The sequence below is a fragment of the Orcinus orca genome, chromosome 10 (genome assembly GCF_937001465.1).
Source record: "Orcinus orca chromosome 10, mOrcOrc1.1, whole genome shotgun sequence".
NCBI classification, from domain to species: domain Eukaryota; kingdom Metazoa; phylum Chordata; class Mammalia; order Artiodactyla; family Delphinidae; genus Orcinus; species Orcinus orca.
In genome coordinates this window covers 13,089,076-13,115,980 of record NC_064568.1, presented here as the reverse complement: position 1 = coordinate 13,115,980, position 26,905 = coordinate 13,089,076, and the positions used below count along the sequence as shown (strand labels likewise).

The 26,905-nt window shown below is 39.7% G+C and overlaps 1 protein-coding gene across 5 annotated transcripts in view; it reads left to right on the top strand.

Annotated features, from left to right (window-relative positions):
* The window catches only part of CNTN4 (contactin 4), a 966,359-nt gene that overhangs the window by 792,871 nt on the left and 146,583 nt on the right, over window positions 1-26,905 (top strand). For all 5 annotated transcript variants that reach the window (XM_033437184.2, XM_004274769.3, XM_049715562.1 and 2 more), the window contains 3 exons: window positions 9,857-9,993; window positions 12,232-12,361; window positions 26,346-26,496. In XM_033437184.2, the coding sequence (XP_033293075.1) occupies window positions 9,857-9,993; window positions 12,232-12,361; window positions 26,346-26,496 (418 nt within the window). The remainder of the gene's footprint in view (window positions 1-9,856; window positions 9,994-12,231; window positions 12,362-26,345; window positions 26,497-26,905) is intronic.

The window sequence follows — 26,905 nt, the reverse complement described above, 5'->3', positions numbered from 1 at the left end:
GGGTTAAAATACTACAGATCTTTGTTACTTAAAGATTGACATTTTCTAAAATGACTTTAATATATTATTAATTTGTTCAAAAGAAATTTTTATTGCCTACCATATGGCAGGCAATGTTGGGCACTTAGGGTTGTAAGACAAATCCCTGCCTTCAAGGAGCTTGTCTTTTACTAGAAACTGATGGGAAATTTACTATTAAGCAAATAAATGAACTAGAAAATTTCATAGTGTGGTAAGAGTTGTGAAGAAAATGAGTTGGATGATATGATAGCATATAACTAGGAGCAGAAGAAAGGCTTCATAAGATAAGGTAGTCAGGGAAGACTTGTCTGAGATTTGACTTTGGAGCTGAAACCTAAAGGATGCAAAAGAGCCAGGCTTTCAAGGAGTGGTACATTCCAGGCAGAAGGTAAGGAAGTACAAAGGCCCTGAGACAGGAAACTACTTAACATTGCAATTAACACTGCATTGTGAGATGTAACAAGGAAGCTAGTGTAACTTAGTCATGGTGAGAAAGGGCAAAAGGTTTGGAAACATAGGAGGGTGACAGCCAGCCACAGAGTTTGGGATTTATTCTGATCATAACGGGAAACCAGTGGAGGATTTTAAGCAGGGGAATGACTCAATCACATTCATGCTTTTAAAAGACCACTCTGGTTGTTTTGTGATGACTAGATTATAGGGAACCAAGAGTAAAAGCAGGACAACCGGTCAAGAAGCCAACCAGGTGAGAGAGGTTGGTGGCTAGGACTCAAAGAAGGAAAATAAATGGAGGCTTGACGTATATTTTGGAGTTAGAATGAGTAAGACACTCCCGAGTCATTCCTACACTTAGCCATTTTATAGATAAGGAAATTGATTCCCAAAGAGAAAATGTTACTGATTGAAGTTACATGGTTATATAGAGCTAGATTCCAAATGCTATGCCTGTTCCTTCATGCTAGAGGTTCTCAAACTTCAGTGTGCTTTAGAGTAATCTGAAAATTTTATTAAAATACAGAATACTGCGTTCAATCCCCAGAAGTTCTGATTCTGTAGAACTAGGGTGGGACCTGAGAATTTGTATTTCTGTTAAGTTCCCTGGTCATGCTTGTGCAGCTTGTCTGGAGTCCACAGTGTAAGAACCATTGCTCTCGTGCTAGGCTGTTTTCAAGTGGTAGAGCGAATCCTAAGATTAAATTACATGCAAGCAAAGGTGTTCCTGCTTCCCATGAAAGCTAGCAGCTTGCTGTCACATCAAGCATTATGGCCAGTCTACATAGACAAAGTAGGAGGGTGCTAAAGTAATTATCTTTGAAAAAAGGAAAAGGAAGTATAAAATGGATTTAATTCACTTGATAATTATTCACCTTTCCACCTCATTATGTCTGTATAGTCACTTCCTTTTTGCACAAATACACCAATAGAGTAACATCATTTAGAAGAATGAAGCATGAACTAAAGGAAGCTGATATTTAATGCCTTTTGTTCGGTTTCTCCTATATGTAACGGGTGTTAAGAGAGTAAAATCATCTTCACCATGAGGAAATAGGGAATATAATATTTGAGCGGTGAGCAGGCTGTTGTTCATAGAATCCTATAATGTTTGAGCTGGAAGGATCTACTGGGGCCAACTCATTGATTTTTTAAAATTTATTTTTATTTCTGGCTGTGTTGGGTCTTCGTTGCTGCGCGCGGGCTTTCTGTAGTTGTGGTGGGCGGGAGCTACTCTTGGTTGCGGTGCGTGGGCTTCTCATTGCAGTGGCTTCTCTTGTTGCGGAGCACAGGCTCTAGGCGTGCGGGCTTCAGTAGTTGTGGGGCGAGGGCTCAGTAGTTGTGGCTTGCAGGCTCTAGAGCGTAGGCTCAGTAGTTGTGGCGCACTGGCTTAGCTGCTCCACAGCATGTGAGATCTTCCTGGACCAGGGCTTGAACCCATGTCCCTTGCATTGGCAGACGGATTCTTAACCATTGCACCACCAGAGAAGCCCTTCTCTTTGATTTTTATAAGTTAAAAAAAAAAGAAAAAGAAAAAAAAGGCCCAGAGACATAAAATAACTTACCCAAGGTGATAGAATGAGTGAGAATCAGAGCTATGACTAGACCTGCTCTTCCTGTGTTCCTTTTCCTGCCAATAAGACATTTTAATAAAATAGGTAAAGGGAAAAAAAATTCATCAATCATCCAGATACTTCTGCTTATTTTCCACAACCAAAGACATACATTAAAACATCCAGTTGAACAGATGACTTATTCACTTCCTATTTTCCAAGGTGATCACCTGATTATTGAGTCCAAAAGAGCTCTTTTTTATTTTCCTCTCCAACTTACATCTGTGACTATATGTCTAGACCTTGTAGGCCATGGTCCTTTGGCTCTAAAGGCAAAACTGTAGCCATGATGACACTGCACATGGTGTTGGATTATCTGTAAGGTCAGAATACAGAAGCATCGTGTAGCATCTCATACTAATTTCCCCACAGATGTGCTATGTATATGTGATCACTAAATAATATTCAGCCCCACAAAGTGGCTTAAAGGATCGAGTGACCAAAAAATGAACACAGCAGATAAGGTTATTTTGCAGTAAAGCTGTAGTCTGCTTAATTGTCCTAGACAGAACTGATATCGAGACCCTCAGTTTCCTTGAGTGTCACTTCAGATAGTCAACAATTTTTGTTTCCTTCACTTCAGCTGGTAGTTCCAATTAAGTGGGTTGGTGCAATTTTTCAAGGGGTGCACATTGAAACATTTTGTAAATAATGGTCAGTGGGAAGTAATACAGGAGTAGGGTTATAGGGTCCTTACCCCACGAGAAGCTTCAGACCCGGGAAGAAAAAGTCACATCAAAGACAATGTAGTGAAATGCAGTTCCATTCCCTTACTCTGTCATCACAGAAGGCAGAAGTAGCTGTTACAATTTTTATCTATCAAGGAATATTGTTTAAATTTACTTGTAGCAAGTTTTGCATACATAGATTCATTTATCTGAAAGTTTCCGTGCTTCTCTAAAGCTGGAGTCCAAAAATTTTGGGTTTCAGGTCCCCTTTTCACTCTGAAAGATTATTGTATACTCCAAAAAACTTTTGCTTATGTGGGCTATTTCTACCAATATATAGCATATTAGAAATTAATCCCGAGAATTTGAGTACTTTATTTTAAAATGACAACAGTATAATCAGTGCATATTAACATAATTAACGTATTTTAAGAAAACTGTATTTTCCCAAACAAAAAAGAGGGATGTTGTTTAGGTTTTTGCAAATATCTTTAACGTCTATCTTAGCAGAAAAAACTAGATTCTGGTATGTGCTTCTGTATTTAATCTGTCACGATTGTTGTTTTGGTTGAAGTGTACGAAGAAAATCTGATCTCACACAGATGTGTAGGTGGAAAGAAAGGCTCTCATGGACTCTCTGAAAGAGGCTTGGGGAACCCCAGTGGTCCTGAGACCACACTTTTGAGAACCATGGGTCCAAAAGAATACTCCCTTCTCCATTGACAGTAGGGGCATAGTTTGAGAGCCTGTCAGGAGAGCACAGACGTTGAAGCCAAGCAAGGCCTGTGTACCAGTCCTAACTGAGCCACATTCTGAATCTGGACTTTAATGTCTCTGGACCTCATCTGTAAAATGGGGACAATGACACTTAACTTGCAGGTTATTATGAGGTTGAGAAATAACATATATAAAGTGATGCTGATTGAGATATTATGTAAGTACTTTAGTGTTTGTGATTGGTAGTACTCTGCTCAGAAGGTGAATAGGGGATGGAGAAAGGAATGTATTTAAACCAGTAAGAGCACATTCAGAGAAACAGTAGGCAGTGACCGAGTTGAGGATTAAAAATAAACATAAAGAAATTAGTCTGTGTTAAACTAGATAATAGCTTGGTTTGTTTGGGTGGCAGTGGGCTTGGTGAACCAGCCTTAAGACCTTTTTCATGAACATATGGCTAATTTCCAATCCTTTTTTATTCATTGATTCATTTCTCAAGTTCTGAAATGACTACAGCACATCCAGGAAGAAAAGAGAAAATGTATGCTCTTATAGAAATTAGGTAGGAGTAAAAGAGTTAAACCAACCCGTTCAAAACAATACACGTGATGGCACAGAACAGTTTTGCTGTTCGTGCCCTATGAGCTGTATGTGTTCAGGAGGATAGCAGTTGACAGATCAGGGAAGGCTTCGTGGAGGAGGTGTTTCCGCAGAGTGAACACTGGGTAGGGATGAAGGGGAGGAGAACATTCCAAAAACACAAGTTGTTTTGAACAAAGATATGAGGCAGGAGCTGGCTTATTGGATTTGAGAACAAAGAAGACCCTCATTTGACAGGAGCTGTGTGTTCACTGGGCATACTTGGACAGAAAGTGAGAGAACTAGGTAGAACCAGATGACAGAGTACTTTAAATATTAGCCTAAAAATATGAAATGATGGCAGTGTTCTCTTAATTTGTACAACATTTACAGTGTGCAAAGCACATTCGCACATCCTATCCATTATCTCATGCATGGATTATTCCTACAATCATATCTGTTTTATATATTAATGAGTACCTATTAATAGAAACGTACCTGCTTTTGGTTACCCTTAAGTGCGCCTTCACATTGTTAGTTTTTATATTCTTTGTGGCTTATCATTGTTACCTGTGAGACAGTTGGCCTGGTGGCACCTCCTCTGCCATTGCCAGGAGTAAAAGTACAGTGCAACTTACACAGAGATGAAGAGATCTCAAATAGGAAAGTCTGAGTGAAACAGTAATTAACAGAGAACCCAGGAGATCCAAGAATTCAGATGGTTCAAGAGGTAATTAAAGGTTTAGCACATTAAAGTCAGAAGGGACTTTAGACACCATCAAGTCCAGCCTCCCCTTGATTCAAATGAGAAAATGTATGCACTCAATCTCCAAGTTCCAAATTCAAAGCTCTTTCTACAAAAGGACAAGATTTAGATACCTCAAAATAGTACTTTTCAACATGTGTGTATTTTTAAATTGTCACGTTACTTTTTTAAACATGAAATTTTCAATATTTAAAACAAAGCAAGGCTGTCCTAGTTGAAGGACGTCCCTCCCAAGAACTCTCTGAGCATCATAGAACTGAATTTGAAAACCCTCATTAGCAGGGATCCCCAACCCCCCGCCACGGGCCGGTACCAGTCCGTGGCCTGTTAGGTACAGCAGGAGGTGAGCGGCAGGCTAGTGAGCAAAGCTTCACCTGTGTTTACAGCCGCTCCCCATCGCTCACGTTACCACCTGAGCTCCACCTCCTGTTGGGTCAGCATAGGCATTAGATTCTCAGAGAAGCGCGAACCCTACTGTGAACTGAGCGGACAAGGGATCTAGGTTGCGTGCTCCTTATGAGAACCTAACGCCTGATGATCTGAAGTGGAGCTGAGGCAGTGATGCTAGCACTGGGGAGCGGCTGCAAATACAGATTATCATTAGCAGAGAGGTTTGACTGCACTGAGACCATAATAAATCAATTGCTTGCAGAAACACTATCAGTGAGTGGCAAGTGACAATTAAGCTGCATCTTATGGAGTAGACTGGACATAAGGAACACACTTTGGGTGTCACTGTCTCCCATCACCCCCAGATGGGACCATCTAGTTGCAGGAAAACAAGCTCAGGGCTCCCAGTGATTCTGCATTATGGTGAGTTGTATAATTATTTCATTATATATTACAATATAACAATAATAGAAATAAAGTGCACAATAAATGTAATTCGCTTGAGTCATCCCAAAACCATCCCCCGCTGCCAGTCCATGGAAAAATTGTCTTCCACAAAAGCGGTCCCTGATGCCAGAAAGGTTGGGCACCACTGCTCATTAGGATATTGATTGCTGGTGTTGTGTGGGGAGTGGATGAGAGCCTGAAGTCAGAGGACTGGAGATTATGAGGGGAGATCAAATTTGGACCCCAGCACAGAACACAGTATGAGTCTTTCATGTGAAGCTCGTCCTTCCTTTTAGTGACTTCTGCAAATGAGAAGTTGAGGGTGTAAGAGGAAACTATAACAATAAATTGGAAGACGCTCTACAGTAAGGTTGGAAAATGAATAGTTCAAGTGCCAATACTGGGAATGTTGGATTCAAGGTAAAGATATTGACAGTATCTCAATGATTCTTGTCAACAGTATAAGAATTCCAGCTGGAGATAAAGATTTGGGAAGCAACTATATATGTGGTAAACTGAAGCCAAGTAATTATCTTCAGGCTCATAGAGCTCACTATCAGTATAATTCTTAAGTAATGTTAGCCAAACCTCTGCATTCCTTGGACATGATTCATCTTCTCCAAGACTGTATAAGCAGCCAGAAATAATTTTGAATGCCCACAGGTCATCATCCTAATAGCAGTTTAAATTGTTTTTCCCCATCATATCCTTTCTTTAAAATTTTTAACTTTCTAAGGTCTAAGGCTCATGATGGCATTTCTTTCTACCAGAAATTTCTGGTCTTGGACAGTCAGAGAGCCAGATATGTCTGAGCATTGTTTAACCACTAAATTCCAATTATATCTATCTGCAATATAAATTGTTATTGGATAAGATGCTTGCATGATTCCAGTGGCTGGAATACATTGACTTAGGTCATTTCTGGCAGTTACTGATCTAAAGATTGAAATGAAGAGCTTGTTCATTTATCCAAGAGACTAACAGTGTCACAGGGTCAAAGAAAACACAACCATTTAACCTTATATTTGAATTTGTATCTTGAGAACAAGACTTAAGATGTTTTAGAGGAGAGATTCTTCTATTCAAACCTTGAAAGAACATGAATGGCCAAAACAGATGGTTCTGTTTTAATATGTGAATATGATTAATTCTGTTTAGTATTGGAGATCTATATATATAATGCCCCAAAAGACGTTTAGACACAACCTTCTTCCTGAAATAATAGGGCTGAATCAACCTGTTCAAGCCTTCCTTGGAGCTATTTTTCAGACATGGAGTTATAAAATGTAGTCGAACCTAGATATTAAGTGATAAATACAATGGACCCAAATACATTATCAAAAGCAAGTTACAGGAAACAATATTTTCTATTATGCACTAAAATGGACCATTTGTCATCCAAGCACTTTGAACTGGGTGACCCGAAGAGCTATGTAGAGATATGAATAATTTCCATCAGGCACAGGACTATTCTATTACAAAAAACTCACCCACTTAGAGATGATTCATCCAATCTAAGTGAGTGGCAGGAGCAACCTTCACTGTGTGGGCTTTTGCCCTGTAGATCTGCAGTTGGCATGTTAAAAAAAAAACATTATCTCATTCTTTGCCCTTTATATAATATCATATTCCAATCGTGATCCCCCTGGGCCCGTGTCCAGATATTGACTTCAAGAGGAACATGTTTATATCATTTCAAATTTGGCATATATGAATTCATTTTACTTCGGGAGCAATAGGTTTTTAACCATTCAAATTTGGTTTCCACGAATTAATTTTACTTAAAAAAAGGAAAGTACCTGACGATGTCTCACAAAGGCTGAATTTACTATTGATTTCACCTTGACCAGCACAAATCACTACCACGGAGCATTCCTGTCGAGCACCTTAACCTCGATAACCCTGTTGCAAGAGACAGAATGAGCCCTCAGAAGTGTTTAATTAGTTAGAGCTTTGCAAGGTCTTCTCAAAATCCTCTCAAGCCTCTCCCTTCCCTTCCCCATCTCCTTTTTGAGATTGCAAGGTAGTGCTTCCAGCTTTCTGTATTTTTGAAAGAAAGCAATGAATAAGCCCAAGAGTTACAGGAAATCTATGACATTGAAATCTCTGTCTCTGCACATCGTTTTGATGTTTCCTTTTTGAACTTCAACTTGACATTGCTTCATAAGTTACATTTGCCCTTCCATTTTTTTTTTCTTCCTCACTCTCTTTGAAAAGTTTGGCTTAGTTGTTAATATTCCACACAGATTTCTGTAGCTTTTCTTTTTTGCTTTGTTTTCATAAACTCTGTGGGGGGTAAATATTCAGCAGGGTGAATGTGAAATCAGGCAGACAACTGCCATTAGCCTTATCAGGATTGCACATCAGATTTTCCAGGCAGAGAACTCAAAAGGTGTCTACCTTTTGAGCTCCTTTGCATTAGCAGCAGGAAGATAAAGAAAAATGGTAGGCTTGCAGCTCTTTCAAGGATAAAGGTTATAACCCTTCGTTCAAGTTAATACTTGTTGATGTTATAACTTTTTTGAAAGTTGACCCTTTCAGCCTCTCCGCATATGCAGCAATGCATCATCCCCATCAGTAGAGGATTTGTAAAATTGTGTTTTGCTCTTTGAAAAACATGAAATTGCTTATAGAGGGGTAAAAGGAGAAAGCAGGATTTATTCAGGGACCTAGAGACCTCTGCTGGTTAAGTGACTTGTTAGTGTTTTTCCAGTTTCATTTATTGCTGGGAAGATAAGAGAGCTTGGCCTCAACACTAGTCATTTCCTTTTGAATTAAATTACGGATGATCAGTAGCCTCACTGACTAAAGATACTGAGGTCAAGTCAGCAAAGAGACGAGTTAAGAATATTGAGTAGCGTCTTCTAATTAAATACTGATACCAGTTCTGACTGTTAGGTTTACATTGGTAGGCATTATCCTATGGAAGTGCCTTGTTACAAGATAACATTCCAGAATGACAGCTGTGCTTCTCTCCTGCATGAACTTTGTGCTGAGGGTCTTCTGCCTAAATATGTTTGCCATTATAGTTACCAATGGCACGAATTGTGCTTTAGGGAAGGCTTGCTATTGATGAAGACTTTTTAGGGAACGTAGGTTAACATTGTCTTTATCTCCCTTAAGAACAAGGAAAGAAAATATGACCTTAATTGAAGCATGAAAAATTAGGCATAATTTGGGTGGGGAGAGTGGAAGAGGGCATTGGGCAGTGTGGGAATTAACACATTAATTCAATTAATTTGAATTTCAATTAATTCAAATTAATTGAATTCCTGTGTTAGACTGTGGGCAGGACTTGATTTCCTGAGAAGGTTTTGGTAAAAACCAGGACTCATTCAGAGATTTGGAATTCCAGGCCCATACACTTGTGGATAACATTCTATCAATATGAAAGAAGTCAATAGTAGAAAATGATGATAGCCTCGAAGGAGAAAGGAGTCACAAAAAGTATCCATATGATGTGTGTGAGAGACACCCAGAAATATAGTGCCTGAAATAAGCTTATTTCTCTCCCATGTATCTCTCCAAAAATAGGCAGGTGGGTCTGGTGCCGCTTTCCTCCACAAGGTCATTCAAGGGCCGAGGCTGGCAGGTCAGCATTTTCATCCTACATAGCTTCATCTATGAGCCCAAAGCTGTTTCAGTTGTTACTTTTTCCAATCAGTGGGGAAGGGCAGTGAGAGTCCAGGACAAGTATCTTTAAGTCAGTAACCTGGAAGTTGCTCTCATCACTTTCACACACACCACATATCATTGGTATGAACTTAGGCCCATGGTTACCACCAGCTGCAAAGGAATCTTGGAAATGCAGTGTGTAGCTAGAAAAAACATGAGCCCAGCTAAAAGTAATAGGCTGGTGGTGGGAGATTTCTCTTATTAAAAGGAAAAAAGGAAGAACAGATATTTGGGGGGAAGGGCAGTTAATTTTACCATATGACTCATGGTAGTGTTATTCATTCTGCCTTTAGTAATGAAAGAACCAGCCACGTGGGCTGCAAAAATGTGACATTCAGAGTTGGACATAGGGTGGGGTGTTTTCTAAAAGCACCCCCTGGACTTCTACCCAGCTTTATAATTTGCATAACCTCTGGAAAAGGAATTTTATTATAAGCCCTTGACTGCATTTTGTCCCTTGACTGCATATGATAAACATGGATTGAACATACACTGAATGTATGTCTCTGCTTTGTGAACTGCTATAGCTCAACCTAATTGGATTCAAAAAATAAATGACATTCATGTGGCCATCGAAGAAAATGTCTTCTGGGAATGTAAAGCCAATGGAAGACCCAAACCTACATACAGGTGGCTGAAAAATGGTGAACCGCTGTTAACTCGGGTAAGCAACTGGGTGATGATTGTGTCTTAATATTTACTGTAATGTTGAATGTGGTGTTGTTGCTATGGAAACAGAAGAATGACCAGTTGTCTCCAAAATAGTATGCAGCCCAATGCCATAAATAGTGGAAAAAGTGAAAGCGAATGCAGGTGATAAATACAAACGGTACATAAATCTGATTCTCTAGCCTTGTTCAACCTTTGGTCTTCAGAGATTAACATCTCTGGCTTTACAGTTGGAAAGTTATGCTGAAGGTCTGGAACATGTAATTGTGCTAAGACACAAATTTGCGTGTATGCTAGACACGAATGAGTGAGTAACACCTTTCAGCATCCAAATTCTCCCCTTCAGTGTGGTTTTATTATCGTCTTCCGTCTGAGGAGACTAGTGGACAACATGGTCCAGTATGTTCACCAGCAAAATGCCCACTCTGCCTCAGATGTTTAGCAATGCCATATGCAAGCTCGAGACTAACATCTCTAATGCAACAGAAATAGAAGAAAAACTAAAAGTGATGAGTGAGGCGGGAGGCACCAGCCTATAGGACCTGAAGCAGGCAGTAGGAGCTGAGAGCTCAGGTATAAAAGAAATCCTCTCTGGAGACAAGGGTACAATATCCTTGTGCAAAAGCAAACAAACTGCTGCCTGGCTTAATAGGACTCTGTGACGTAAGAGAGGTAAAAGGTACCAGGTTATGCCCCCTACTGGCCCTGGATGGGAATTGCAGTAGTCCCAGCATCCTCCCAGATCAGGACCTGAGAGAAGCCTTGAGTAGTTCTGCTTCTGGACCAGCGGGCCAGCGGTTGAGGTGGAGGCAACCACAAAACTGCTAAATACAGGGGAAAATACAGACAAAAATAACTCCTTTTCAAAATAAGCCTGCACACCAATATCCCAAACCATATGCAAAAAAACTTTTTTTTAGAAAGATAACCAACCTGTAGAACAGTCTAAGACAGAAATCGGAATAAGTCTGTTAAGGATGCTCAAAGAGATAACGGAAGGAATAATGCCCATAAAAATAAGCGAAGGTGGGACCTTAGAATGAGGAACAATTGTGTCTAGTTTAATTTTCCTTATGTATTTTCCTCCTGAAGTCAAATGTTCGCTGAAATTTGACATTTTCCTCAGGCCCCAAGTTGAAGGCCAGTTTTTTGTGCTCAGGTTTCCTCCCCCGTCAGCCCCCAGAGAAGAGCAGCTGCTCTGAGTGCTGGCCAGGACGTCAGTGTGGTGTGTGCAGCTGCCGAAACGGGCTGGTGTGATGAGCCTAGCCCACACCCTGGCACCCACACCTCTGCCTGTCACTGCTGGACTCTTTTTGGTCCCATGATTCTCTCAATTCTAAAAGCCAAACTCAAATCGCTAGAGTGTAAGTACCCAGGTAACTGGCATCTTCTTCCCTTTATTTAATGTGAGAGAACATGGATGGTTAGATTTGATCAAAGCCTAATACGGTGTCCACCCAACTAAATCACAACCCTGGGGCAAACAGAAAACCAGGATGTCTTTATATATTTTACTTTCTTAAATGGCAGGTCTTCTGGAGAAGAGGAGATCCTTTTGGGTACTTGTAAAAATTGACCCCTCAAGTTACGTAGCCTCAGGCTGATGAATGAGGATGCTCTATTGTTCCATACACTAACTTTGCTTTCTTCAGATTGGCTACCAGCAGGTGGTCCTATGCTTAGATCGTGCCACCGATAGCAATCGAGTAAGGGAACATTAAATTACTAATACCTACTCTTTTTCTTAGTAAATTTCGGCTGACGTTAAATATTTGTCTCTGCTTCATCCAAGAAGATTACAATCCTATTAACCTTCAAAGTGTTGCCTGATTATAATCTGAGCGTCTTAACTACTCTAAACGGTAAACTTACTTGTATTTCCCACTCCTCACCCACAGTTAGCACAAAGCCTTGGAGTAAAAAAAGCATTTTAAATTTCAAGTTCATCTATTTAGAGGGGATATTAATCTGACTGGTTTCACTGTTAAATCAATGAGAGCTCAAGAGAGTCCTACAATTTAAATTCCATTTACCAACTGATGTACGGGTTGTTCCACTTAGCATCTGACCTGCCACAAATTTAGTTGACAGATAAATAGATCATGGTATGTAAATTGCTTATGTGATAGCTATTTTCTTCCCATTAAGCCCCTTTGATATAACATGCAGCAAAATTGCCTTAAGGTCTCAGTTGTAGAAGGTCATTGTTTTGTGTTCCTCTTTTCTTTCACAGGATAGAATTCATATCGAGCAAGGAACACTCAACATAACAATAGTGAACCTCTCAGATGCTGGCATGTATCAGTGTGTGGCAGAAAATAAACATGGAGTTATCTTTTCCAGCGCAGAGCTTAGTGTTATAGGTGAGTCTTTATACTGGAAAGAAAAAAAGTAAAAACACTTAGAATCACTAAACTACCATGTCCTCTGCCAAACATAAACATTCAATCCAAGAAAAGGGGGTGAAGAAATCTTTAGACCAAAGATATCACTCGAGAAACAAGGAATGCATTCTGCAAGCAATAAGAAGAGACCACTTTCTAAATCAGCTTCTCCTGATGTTTACAATGGGTGACGCAGTTCCCTTGGCGCTCATTTTTATTCCTCTATCAACCCCTCTTCTAAATTGAGTGACGTTTATGAAATGCTTTGGCGTCTGTTGCTATCACTCTGATTGGGCTTGGAGAGAGGAAGAGCGGGCTTGGTGTGGAAAGGTGTATTTGAACAGCCAGCAAAGTGCATCTTATTCTTTCACCTCTGAATTTTCCAGGCTATGCCCTGATGTCCTGCCCCTCCAGCTCCATTTTTCACCATGTGCCCCTTTCCTTCTGCTCTTCAGCAATGCTGAGCTTTCTGTGCTGCATGTTCACCACCCTCCCTTCCTCCACAGGGCACTTGGTCCACACTGTTTCCTCTGCCTAGAGTGCTTTTCTGTCTCCTCTTCATATATCATGCTACTGTTGCATTTTACATTTGCTTATGTGATTTTTCTGTCTTTTTCTCTAACTGTCCTATAACTTCCCCATGATGTCCCGGACCATATTTGGTTTAACTCATCATTTAATCCTCAGGACTTAATACAATGTTGAAGCACAAAGTATGTGCTCAATAAATAATGAATGAATGAATGTAAGGATGAACGACTGTACTAAGTGATGAAGGAGTTGAGAGACTGTTAAAAAATGAATTAATGAGTTAAGTAAATCATTGAAAACACAAGTTAAGTGATTTAACAAACCTATGGACATTAAAAAAAAACAAAACAAAACAAGGAAACAAGAACTCCAGGCCATCAACTTGCATTTGTCTTGTAGAAAAATCTTGACTCTGACTTCAGAATTTATCTTAAATATCTAAGCAGCAGTTCTTCTTAGTGAGAACATAATAGAAAGATTATAAATAAGAGAAAGGCAGCACACAAAGGGAACTGATTCCATAAGCCCTGATAATTTTCCCAGATTCAGAGACCTGACTTGCCCTTCTGTAAAGCACTCCTTGGTGCCTGGACTGTAGATCTAACGTGCATAAGTAGTTGCTGCCGAATTGAATGTCCTCCCACCCTCTGCAAGGTAAAAACGGATGGAAAAGCTTCCATAATTGTTGTTCTCACCACATTCTTTACTTGAACCAACATCCCATCAAAGACAAGAATTTGTGAGCGTTCACAAGGCTGCAGTCTTTCTCAAAGGGGCCTCGGAGAATTCTTTTCTCCCGGAGTCATCATCACCTTGGCTTGGCCTGCTGTAAGGATGACCTAAACACACATATCTCCCACCCTATAAATATTGAGAACAGTAATTCCAGCTTCCTCCAGGACAAGTACAATGATCCCACCATGGCCAAATGGGCTCTGATTATTGGTAGTTAGAGCCGATTCTTGTGGAGCGCAGTTCACGAAGGTAGATTGCTTCGGATGTTCTGCAGAAAGAAGTGTGTTCTCTGTTAAACACTATGTCAGCTGGTTAGCAGAACAGCTAAAACTGAGGGTGTGTGGCCTAAGAAATGAATCACATAGTCCTGAAACCTTCTAAGTGAGTGCTGGCCAATTGCTAAGTCTGGGGACGCCGTGATAATTTTAAAAGATTTTGTAGGTCCCTTAGTTAAAATGAAAAAATTTGACAGTAACAGATGACTGGAAATCATGGGACATAGTCATGGGATAAAGATAGAGGATGACTAAAGTCCCAAAAGCAGAGCCCAAAGTGAGAAAGGCTGGTAAATGATTTTTATCAAGAACACGTACCCACAGCTGAAAATAACAGTATGTAGAGATGTGTATGTGTGTATACGTCCATCTCTATATATCCATAACTATATCTATCTCTATATATGTATGTTATGATTTACATTTATATATCCCAAGATCCTCACCAGATCCTTTCCCTTCCCCCTTCCCAGGGTTCAAGGCCTGTGAGGTGGTAATCACTGCTTCAACTCTTACATTCAGGGGTTTATTTCAAATCATTTCCAGTTGGAACTAATTCCAAATGAATTCTTGATCTGAGTCCTTTCTTAAGTCCCTTGAGATCAGCAAGCAAGATCAGTAAAGATAAGATAAAAATGCCTGAGAGGTTATTTAACGCCCGATTTCAACCTTGTTGAGTATGAGAAGGGTAAGGCATGTCAGTAAATGATACAGGCCAAGCAAGTGGTGAAAATAGTAAGTCTTCCAGAAATTCAGGAAAGAGTTTAGCTAATGGACTGGGCTAGTCAGGTGAGCTTTGAAAAATAATTTTTGTACAGGCAAAAAAAAAAAAAAAGAAGAAAAGGACCAGGAATATTGCAGAATAGAGTGAGATGGCCTGAACAAAGGTTCAAAGTTATAAAACATCTGGATAGTTTCTCACCCATAGAGAATCCTGAATGTTTTTCAGAATTTTTTATTCAAATACATAAAGCGTACTGGCAAACTTTAAACTTGAAAGAGAAAGATGGAAAAATTAATTAACGGCCAATTTTAGAGGATCTTAAACAAGTTTAGAAGCTCCCTCTTTAATATCCCATTTTTCCTGCCCCCCCCAAAAAAAATCATGCTAGTATATTCCAAGTGACTTGAAGGGCAGTTAAGTATTGAATGGGTGAATCCTAGAGTCCATCTGAAGTGAAGGAGGGAGAAGACATTTGACTATTTAAAAATAGACATAAATTAATATTGGTTAACTTGGGTAAGCTCTAATACGATTGTGTTTCACAAGTCACTTTGTTTCTTGTCGAATGGTAATAGTTTGACTCTTACGGATCAAATAACTGAGCAGTTATTACCTGTATTAGAATCTTAGAGAGGTTGAAATGAACAAAGAAACAAAATGAAAACAAGATACTTCAGTATGAGGAAGAAAAAATGGAGGTTGGTTCCAGCTATCGATCAAATTTCAGCATCCTCCAATGCTAGAGAGGAGATTCCCTTTCATGCTGGGTAATAGCTCTAAGTCATGAATAAGAGATGGTTAGGAAGCATATATTTAATAGGCTTTTCCCTTGGTCTTGTTTTATGTGTTCTGTCTGGGTATTTCATGTATATGTAACGTATCTATAATTAATGGATTGAAACTGCTAAATAATTAACCTAGGTGCTGGGTGATTTACTCACCGGGTGGGTGAATGCCATAGGGAGACTTTTACTTTGAGGTCAGTGTATTAGAGTAGGCCTGGTTAGGAGTACATCAAATAGAAATGTCCTTGTTTGTGACTGACCTATTGCAATTGATAGTTTATTATTCCTCAAGGCAACTGTTCCCAGACTTTTTCTCCTGTGTTAGCCTAGGTCATGGATGAGATTCACTCGTGTGACATATGCTCGTGGGCATCCCTGGGGTGCTACACAATTCCCTGGGTCATACCATCATCGCATCTCCCTCTCCACTTATGAAGGCATGTTGGAGTTAGAGTGAATAGACTCTTATAATCGTGAGGAAATTTGAGTCTTTTATAAAAAATATAATTAAAAAAACCCAAACTAGTATTTTATTGATTTAAAAGTAACTTTTCTAATGAAATATTTCTATTCATGTTTAATGTTTGTGTCTACTTAGGTAGATGATCATATTGGTTCTAGGGAATGCTGACTGAATTGCTAAACTTGAGATGTTCTGTGCTGCTCCGACAGAATACTAATGTCATTCTGTATATATCGTGTGGTAAAGAAAGAGGATGCCTAAGCCCTCAAAAGCAGAGGCAGGGATTCAGGTACCTATGAGTCACTGCAGGAGTGTCCTCTGGGAAAAACCTGGAAGAGAAAGCAAGCTAGGGAGGCGATGGAGGGCAGCTGAGCAGGGACAGGGTCTCAGATGAAGTCTCGCCTATATCGCATCCTGGAGGGGGATGTCTAGAGTATAAACTGCATCTCAGAGCTATTCCCACCTTAGGCAAGGAGGCTGGCCTTTTAAAAAAATCTCCGTATCAGTTATTCATTGGACTGCCCTTTAGGTGGTGGTAGCAATGGCAGGGCAGATGGAGCAAAACCTCCCAGTCAATTTCCCAGAGAAGGGGAGACAGCTGGAGATGTTAGACAACCAATGCTCGCAGCAGCTGGGGCCAGAAAAAAGAGTCTGAGTGAGGGTACCAATAATTCTGTACAGAAGACAAGTGATTTATTTGCTAGAGCAAGATGCTTGGGTACTGGGTCCAGTTTACCTGGGTCATAACCAGCAGTGTCACTAGAGTACCTTTGATTTTGAAATGGGATGAACTATCTCAAAGAGCAAGTGGGTGTCTTCACATTCAAGTGGTCTTGAATGTGACCTGAGTTTGCCAAGACTGTGTAAGGGATAGAAGTAGCTTCACCCTGAGGAGTTTCCGTCTGATGGTTCAGGACCGTGGGGATTCTCCTGGCCCATGTGGTGGAGAACGTCAGACCCTGGCAGGACATTCCAATGCCATTAAGGAACTGATGGTCCAATTAAAGTGAGGTGCAGGCTTGAGCAATTATCTGGTTAATTTGGCATTTGTCCAAATGATCGGCTCACAAATTAGAAAAACATTAAGGCTAAACTGAAAGTTATTTCACAGGGACTTCCACAAGGGCTCATCTGCATCTGATTTCTCAACTGCCTCGTTGAGCCAGATTACAAAATAATCAAATATACTGATTTGCATCCAATGCTGAGTGGGATCAGCATCCAATGAGAGGACGGACGCCTTTCTTACCCAAATGTCATCTAGGCAGGAGCTTTGCATAACGCGTCCTGAAAAGGGGAAGCTATGCACTTGGATCTCAAATGCAAATTTGGTATCTTTTAACAAGTTGCTAAGCCTACATTTATCAGTAAAATGAGGGTGCTACTCCTCATTGCCAAAACTAAAAGAGATCACATGTGAAAACTTCTTGCAAATCTATAAGTGTAGCAATATAGTAAGATGTGTTTTGTTTGTTTTTAACTAGTATCCATACCAAAAGCTTATAATGTAGACAGCTGCACAATCACCAGAAAACCCCATGGCAGTGGTTCTCAAATTGTGCTGCATATGACAGTCATCTAGGGAGTTCTTTAAGAGCCCAATACTCTACCATCCTCCCTACCAACTAATTCAATCCCTGGGCCTGGGACCCCAGGACCCTTTATTCCTTAAAGCCGCCCAGGTGTGATTCCAATGGACAGCACAGTTTGGGAACTTACTGCTGTAATCGATTAGATCAGAAGGTAATTAAGTTTTCCCATGGTATTGATTCTCAAACTTTACCACACCATCAGAATCACTTGGAGGACTTGTTAAAACACAGATTGCTGAGCGCTACCTCCAGAGTTTCTGACACAGTAGTTCTGGGGTGATGCCTGAGGATGTGTATTTCTAACAAGTTCCCAGGTGATGTCGATGCTGCCGGTCCAATGCTGCCCTTGGGAAACCACGATCCTAAAATAGGAAATCTAGCCTGAACAGAGGGTTTGTTGTTGTTGTTGTCTGTTTGTTTAAGTTGAATATGGTCTACCTGGCAAACCTTCTGATTTAAATCAGGACTCTGAAACTGAAGTCCTTCTGCAGAAGAGAAATATCAAGCATCAGAGCTTCCAACCATGTCTTAAATGCCCCATTTTACCAAGATGGTGAGTTAGAATTAAGCCCACAGAGTGACTTTGGATGCCATGTGAGGATTATACTTAGATGTTCTTGGCGTCTCCCTTCGGTGGCTTAAAGCCAACTGAAGGGAGACTTTGAAATCTGAAGGATAAATATTATGACAGTTCCTTATGTCATTTCCCCAAAAGAAATGCCTTCAGTGAGTTAGAGTTTAAAATATAACTCAGGAACACAGCCCGAGGCATCACTGACTCTTAATCCCATGTACTGTTGGCCCACTGTATCTGCAAATTCAGTGTTGTTGGATTCAACCAACTGTAGATTTCGGAAGCTATGGGTACTGAGGGCCGGATGTACCTATCCTTCCACCGAAGTCTGAGTTTTCTGTAAAAGTGCTATGAAGGCATTATCCATTCCAAAGTCCTTAGTCCTTTCCATAAAGGGATTTCCAATAAATTGTTAAGGTGTAGAATCAGGAGGAAAGTTTGTCTTCTAAAAAATTATATGGTTTGGTTTTTTGTTTTTGTTTGTTTTTTATTAGTTAGAAAGAAATATATTCTTTTTCCCTCTGCCCGTCACGTTGACTTGTCTGTTTTGGCTTCAGAGTAGCTCACTTTATTGTACTAAGTCTAGTAAGATAGTTTCCTACCTTTCCTATATTTGACATCAGCCATATTTTAAATGTATTTATTACTTTATGTCTTTTATCATTATCTGCTGCAAGTCTCTGTGAATTACTGAATAAATAAATAAATGAAATATTTTTTCTCTCCACTACTTTCTGGCAGCACATTGATCCTCTTTTAGTAGCCTGACCCAGGGAGTGTTAGAATTGGTGTTCACAAAGATTTAGCAGTGAGTTTCCAACCTTGATGCATTTTTAAACTACTTGGGGGTCTTGTTAAATTCAGATTCTGATTTCAGATCTGGGGTGGGGCCTGAGAGTCTGCATTTTTAACAAGCTCCCAGGTGATCACCAGTGCTTCTGCTCTGAGGATCACTGTTTTAGTGGCAAAAATAGTAAAATTTAAATTCTCAGGTCCCCTTTCATGGTGGGTAGAGTTGAGGAGGACCTCCAAGTGATTCTTATGATCAGTTAAATTTAGGTGCCCCATCTAAGGTCTGCTCTATAGAACGCTTTGTTATCCAATCTTAAGCCATCCCAGCGGAGTAGCTAACTTGTAAAAGCAAGTAGGAGTTGGAGGGAGGAATAATGATTTGTTGGTATAACCACTCTACTTCCAATTAATCCATGCTTCCATGATTGAACCTAGTATTGACAAAAGCTCTATTAATCACGTGAGACAATTTCTTCTAGAAACAGAGCGTTTGTACCAACAACATTCCAGCTTTTTTTTTTCCCAACATGAACAGACATTGGCTCTTCTAGGCTCCTGAAGAAATTCATTTGTACTTAGTATGAGGCACGTTGCTTTTAATAAAGCCTTTTGAATATGGTTGAGAATAAGCATAGTGCAGAGGCAAAAAAAAAAAAAAAAGCAACAAACAAAAAAACAAAGCAAAAAACTCCTTCACTTAAGTGCCTTATTGAAGGAACATGATAAGCAAGAGATCAGTCACTGCTGGGCTGTATAAACATCGCTTGTCCACATTGCAGTATGTTTCTCTTGAGCCCGCTTGTCTAGGTCAGGGCACATGTAGCTGAAGCCCTTAAAACTGCTGTGTTATTGTCACTCACGAAGTGTCAGGATACAGATTCTTTAAACAGAGTGAACCAATCAAAGGAATTGGAAGGGAACTGAAGTTCCCATCTTCTCACCACTGGGTTGTCTGGGAGAACCCGGGAGGAAAGGGGAGACAGTCGTGTGTTGCCTCAGAGAAAGGCCCAAATCTGGGGAAAGCTGAACTCCCAGGGCCCACTTGCCCTGTACCCTTCTCTTAAGTATGTGCTTTAGGGAAGCAGGGAAAGGATATTATGTGCCGGAGCTAGTTCATATTGGCAGGAGCTGAGTTGGTATATCCTCAGTTCAGCGTTCAATGACTTCTTGTTGGTAGCCTGAACTCGGCCCTAATGGGAGTATTTAGACCACAGAAATTGGCAAGCACCGAAAACCAAATTCTTTGGTGTTTTGTTTTGCTTGGAGAGCCAGTTGTTAAACATCTACCATCACACCAGTACACGTGGTGTGAGAATACAGCCAGCACTCTGCATCCGCCAGTTATGGGGAGCTGGCTGTATTCCTTGCACTATGCTATTCGAATGAGGGACTATAGTATCTGTGGATTTTGGTACCTTCAGGGTCCTGGAGCCAATCTCCCTGTGGATAGCAGATGCCAAGGGACAACCGTATCAACAGCCCAGATTGTTTCTTGGGTAATTCTGCTTCATTTGACTGACGTCCAGAGAGGACAGAGTGTCCTGTACACAAGCCAGGAAGTTCAAGAAGCCATTTACAACCCCACTTGGATAAAAGAAAGGGTTGTGATATCCAGCCAAAGCATCATGAGAAGGGAATTTCCTGTTTGGAACTTAATTCCTGAGTTTTCTCCTACAACACACATTAATTCAGCACATACTGATCGAACATCTACCTCGTACCAAGGACTGTGCTAAGTCCAAGATCCATAATTCATAGTCTCTGCCTTCAAGGAACCGATGAGCTAATAATTGCTAATTGCAAGTACTACCGTTTCTTAACCACTGGAATTCCAGAATTCTCACAGTCTAATTACCCTCTTCTGTTAAGTCAACAAATAGAGGCTTCCCTGCTGGTGCAGTGGTTAAGAATCCGCCTGCCAATGCAGGGGACACAGGTTCATGGCCTGGTCTGGGAGGATCCCACATGCTGCGCAGCAACTAAGCCCACGCGTCACAACTACTGAGCCCGCGTGCCTAGAGCCCGTGCTCCGCAACGAGAAGCCACCGCAATGAGAAGCCTGCGCACCACAATGAAGAGTAGCCCCTGCTCGCCGCAACTGGAGCAAAAGGCCCGTGCGCGGCAACAGACCCAACACAGCCAAAGAAATTTTTAAAAAAATAAATAAAATTCAACAAAGATTTCGATCTCATGACGAAGTTACTCGTAATCAAATGTGACATTGTACTGCCATACACTACTTGTTTAACGAAGGACACAAATGTGTGTGAGTGTTTAGGACATTGTGCCAAGTGTAATGGAATGTCACTAACTTGGACTGATATAGCAAGGTCAAGTGCTTCCAGATATTTAAAAACACATACTGTCTTATGATCGTCATACAGATAGGGTAGCTCAAGGGAGGTTAATAGGGGTTTAGCAGCTAAAGCTTTTAAAACATGTAAGAATGATTTTCAATCAACATGTTAATTATTGTATAAGAAATGGCGTTCTAAAATGGCTTTAAAATCTTTTTCTTTGAATAAGAAAGATTCCACCTATGTCTACACAATTGATTTTTGGCTTTCAAACCTTTATAAAAAGAAAAAAGGGCTAATCTGCATCCTACTTGTTGACAGAGAAAGTGTTGAAAGATCCTGAAATGGTTCCTGTGCTTAAAAGCATTTGTCAGTTATCACAGTGCCTGAAATGCCAACAGTAAAGATGAATTTCTCGTCCATACCAGGATGGGTAAGATATAAGATATGACTACTCAGCAATAGAAAGGAACTCACCTAGCAACCTGGGTGGATCTCAAGAGCATTATGCTGACTGAAAAAAAGAAATCCCGTAAGCTCATATAATGTATGATTTTATATATACATATATTTTTTTTTTTTTCTCAAAACTATAGAGTTGCAGAACAGATTGGTAGATTCTAGGCATAGGGAGGACAGACAGGAGGGTGTTGGATGTGCCTCTAAAAGGGTAGCCTGAGAGAGATCTTTGTGGTGATGGAAGCGTTCTGTATCTTTATTTCAGTGAAAGTTACAAACATCGAAGTATTTCATAAAATAACATAGAACTCTACACCCTGTGCCCATGATCAATTTTCTTGTTTTGATGTTGTACTATGCTCACATAAGCTGTAACCACTGAGAGAAACTCAGTGAAGGATACACAGGACCTCTCTGTACTATCTTTGCAACTTCCTATGAATCTATAATTATTTCAAAATAAAAAGTTTTTTTTTTTCTGTTTTCAAACAAAACTATATTTCTTTAAGCTTTTCAGCTTAAAATGCTCTAAAAATGGTGGTGGTGATAGTAGTAATAGCAGAGGGGAAGAGTTGGTATAAAGGACTTACTCTGGGAAAATATTGAACTAAGTACTTTATGTACAGTACATGTATTTTATTTAATCTGCAAAGCAACCTTGTGACTGTAAATGTTATTTGTTTGGTTTTATAATAACTTTCCCGAAAGAGCAGGAGCCCATAAACAAGAGGTACCATGGTAGGAGGAGCCCTGGGGAAACGGGACGTTCAGTGAATGAGACCGAAACCAGCAGGGCAGACTATTAGAGACTTAGAAGGAACACATTATGTTGATGTTAGAACAGAAAACTCTTACTTCAGCATTTCTTGACAGTCTTGTGAATATCATCCCAAGTCACAGAGGCTGATTTTGCATCAGCCATTCTGAAATGATGGGTCCAGAAAGAAGAATATTTCCAGTATGGCCAGCTTTCTAGTTACCTACCCAGCAACCAGGAGAGGTTTGGGGTTTTAGTATCTGATACCAGCACTATCTCTTCAGTGGTGGAAATACTTGAATGAATATATGTACTCTGGGTTTATTTTTATGGAGTGATGAGGTAATAAAGATAATAAATAAAAGTTAAAATAATATGAAATTCTGAACTTCTAAAAGAGCCATCCTTAATAGTCTCCATCAACTGGCAGTGTTCCCAGTGTTGTGTCTACAGACTATGATAGAACAGGCACACATAATTATCCTTTCCCCTTCAATAATAGAGTAACACATCACACCCATCTATTTCCCAGATGGGACTGCCACTGCACATCCCATTAAGGAGTTATCATTCTTACTATCTCTCTGAGAAATGATCCTAAGGCACAACTTCAGTTTTCAAGGGTTCCGTTGGCCACTTAAAATACCCTTGACATGTGACCAAGAGCCATTTAATTAAGTAAAAACGAACAGTTGAGAATTGCACAGAAGGCTTTTCTCAGCCGGATGATGCTTCTCCTAGGTAATGTAATGTTAATGAATTAAAGATCATTGATAAATAATAAAAAGTTGATTTCCCACAGGGAAGAGGTGGCTTATTCCAACACTGGGTGAGCAGTGCCCCCTAGTCGTCCGTGTAAAAAATAATTGTCCTCGAAGTGTATTAGATTTAGCAAAAGAGGATCTCCCAGGATGGGTGCTACTCTCAGACTCAAGTGGGTAATTGGACAATTGGTTTTATCTTTTCTGAACTACTAGGAACCCACTGAAATCTCACCTTCAAAGTGCACTCACTTTTTCCAGTGCCAGCAAAGGTTGGATTCTAACAGTGCCCTATTGGGACCTTACCAATAACTTAAAACCTGATTCTCTGTGAATGTCAAATTAACAGGGTCCTTTTACTTTGCCTTCAAGCTCTCCTCTCCTGATTACTAACTCTCCTGGTTAGTAATCAGAATAAATATAAGGTACAGACATGAAAGAGTGTCATCCCACAAGCTTTAGGGTATCTCAAGTGTGAAAGATGGTCACAAAATGGCAGAGTATTAAGACACCATTAATGGATCAAGTACTCAAAAACAGATGAAGGTCTAACAATTTTGCCCTAGGAAGCATTGCAGCTTATGGTGGCAACTGATAGATTGGCAGAGTTTGGTAACACTAGAAATAAATTAAGCAAACGAAGTAGACAAAGAGAAAAGATTTAAATTTATAATTCCATTTTTATTAGTGAAAGACATTCAAAGGCAGTCTTATCTCTAGGATATCCAAAAGATAATATGCACATACATAGTACAGTACAAATTCTTTTGACACTGGGATGTGTGTTTTCTGCCTTCTGTGTGGCTGATATCATGCGATTTCAAAGCGTAAACGCAATACATAGTTTTTTGACAAATACACCCATGTGTTGTGCATGGTTTGATTTATGTAACTCATTTCAAATGCAACTGCAGAATTCCTGTTGAACAGATGAAAAATGTCTGCCTAAAGTGATAAAAATGTGTGTAGAAAGATAGAGTTTTAAGAAGGGATTTTTGTATGTTACAGATTTGTACCTCTATTTCACACAATACCCTTTTTTAAAATATTCTAGAAACTTGATTTTTTTTTTTTTTTTACATTAATGTGTCAGTTCAGGTGTTTCCATAAGATGGGAGTGAGTCTATTCTGCTACAAGAACCTTTCTGTGGGACTTCCCTGGCGATCCAGTGGTTAAGACTCTGTGCTTCCACTGCAGGGGGCACAGATTCCATCCCTGGTCAGGGAACTAAGATCCCACATGCCATGCGGTGAGGCCAAAAAGAAAAAGAAAAAGTAACTTTTCTGTGTTGAAAATTAGCATGTGTGGGAGTGGCAAATGAGGTCAGTATAGCAGATGCTGGCTTTGTGTATGTCACTAGTTCCAGCAACCGAGAACAAGGCCCACTAACTCAGGTCAACACAGCTAGCCAAGGCGGAAAGCACATTGACCGTGACTCCCATTCAGCCCACATTTTCCTCTTGACTGAGTTTGGTCACATACTCTAACATAGCGATGTTCAGAGCGTGGTTCTCTTCTGCACTTTGTACTTGTTTTATACTTTACCAATCTCAACTCTTCTCTCTTCCAGCTCCCTTGTTTCATCAAGCTGTCTTCATACACACACACACACACACACACACACACACACACACACACTGAAGTCCTGTATTTTTTGTAGTATTTATCTATTAGGGATTTAATCTGTCTTTTCAGTCATGCTAACATATTTACTAGAATGATTATTGTTTTTGTTAGTATTCCTGTTACATAAATATTGAGTATGTCTGTCCTGACCTTATCTTTTTCAGAACCCTATAATTTTTATTATGTGATTTTGCAGATCATACAAGGAATGCATCTATCTAATTATAGCAAAAACATTTGTACTTGCACTCTACTTATTAATTTCATTTATCATTATGGAATTACTCTTTGAATTATAGATTCCCCTCATGAATCCAAGGAGCACAGATTGAAGTATCAATTGCCTGCTAGATTCATTTATTTACTTTAATCTTCACGTAGTAAAACCAGCCCCATGTGTACATTGCATCACCCCAGTAAAAAGTAACCTTTCCATCTTTCTTTCTTTCTAGACACTGAAAGTATTTCCATGACAAAAGCACTTAATAAAGGTTTACCTTGCTTCTGCTGAAGCCTGCTTTTATTTTTTTAAATCACCAGCTTACAGTTTGGGTACGTTTAAAAAAACTGACCCCCGTCCTCCCCACCTACATACATACACACTCACTACCTGTCCTCTTTCAAGTAATTTGTGGTTAGCATTTAAATTTCACATTCAGCATGGTACTAAATCTTAAATTCCATCAGGTCAAATGGCAGTGAGTTTGGGATTTTAAATATGATAAAATTAAGATTCCAGGAGATGAATCTGTGCTCACAACATATCCTAAAACATGTTAATTCAACTAATGCAGAAGAAAATAGAGATTTTTCAGAAAGGCCCCTTCTATATTTCTGTAAGGATACAGATGTATATCTTTTGTTTTAGGAAAGAAAGAATTATTTAATGTTATATCCCCATAACTACATATTTGGTGTCAACATGAATGAATTTTTAGAATACTGGTAGTGAGGATAGAATCGAGTTTTGTAAGAGTAAGTCACAATTTATCCAGCAAGAACCAAGCACTGCATTGGGCAGTAGTAGTGGAAAGCTGAACAAAGTCGTTGATTTTAAGGAGAAGCTTTACAGATGGTGATGCTATAGACATTCCAGCACATCTTCTGATGGAGACATGCACAGAGTGCTATGGAAAAGAGCAGAGGTGGTAACTGTCAATGAAGGGAAGGTTTAGTCTACACAATCAGAAAAATACCTTATGGGTTTTTGTTTTGTCTCTCCTTTTTGCTTCCCTGAAATTTTTAAATTTATCTTCATTTGAACATGGAATAATTTTTTTTAAAGAATCACTCAGTAAGGTGATAGAATGTTCTATATTTTGATCTTCACGTTGGAGTATACCAAATGCATCAAGCTGTGTGCACTTACAACTGGTATATTTTACCATATACAAATTACAGCTCAACTTTCCATAATCTATCAAAACATCCAGTGCTACTCCCTTTACATCAGAAAAAAATGTAGCATCCTCCCTTTGATGCCCAAGACAGCAATAAGTCCATTACAGAAAGAAAAAAGCTATAAAGAATGGTCTAGTGGGTTTTTTCTTCCATAATAATTAATTATTCTATTTTCTATATTCTCTTCCAGCTGTGGGCCCAGATTTTTCAAGAACCCTCTTAAAAAGAGTAACGCTTGTCAAAGTGGGAGGTGAAGTTGTCATTGAGTGTAAGCCGAAAGCCTCTCCGAAACCTGTCTACACCTGGAAGAAAGGAAGAGACGTATTAAGAGAAAATGAAAGGTATTATCTTGAAGTAATTTTAATATTTGATTAACCTGCAATAATTTATAGGTCTGTTATTAATAGTCCTAGAGGGAAGAATTTACTCTCTGCTCTTCGTGAATTAACTGTTAATCAAAGAACTGAAGCTTTGGAAAAGGGTGGTAAATTAGTTGGTCTTTATAATCCTTCTTGATACTAGGATTCTAGAAAGCCCTTCCTGCACAGAGAGGTCACATGATCCCTCTTGAAGGCTGTTGGAGCTGCCCAAAGATGAGCAACTAGAAATAATCTTTCTTAATTTTAGCCTAAAATTTGTTTGTAGGTTTGCCCACTTTTCTCCATCCTACCTCCTTTTCGTATAAACAAGTAAATCCAGTTCTTCTTTGCGATGACAACCCCTTTAGATAGTTGGCAGTGGCTAGTATGT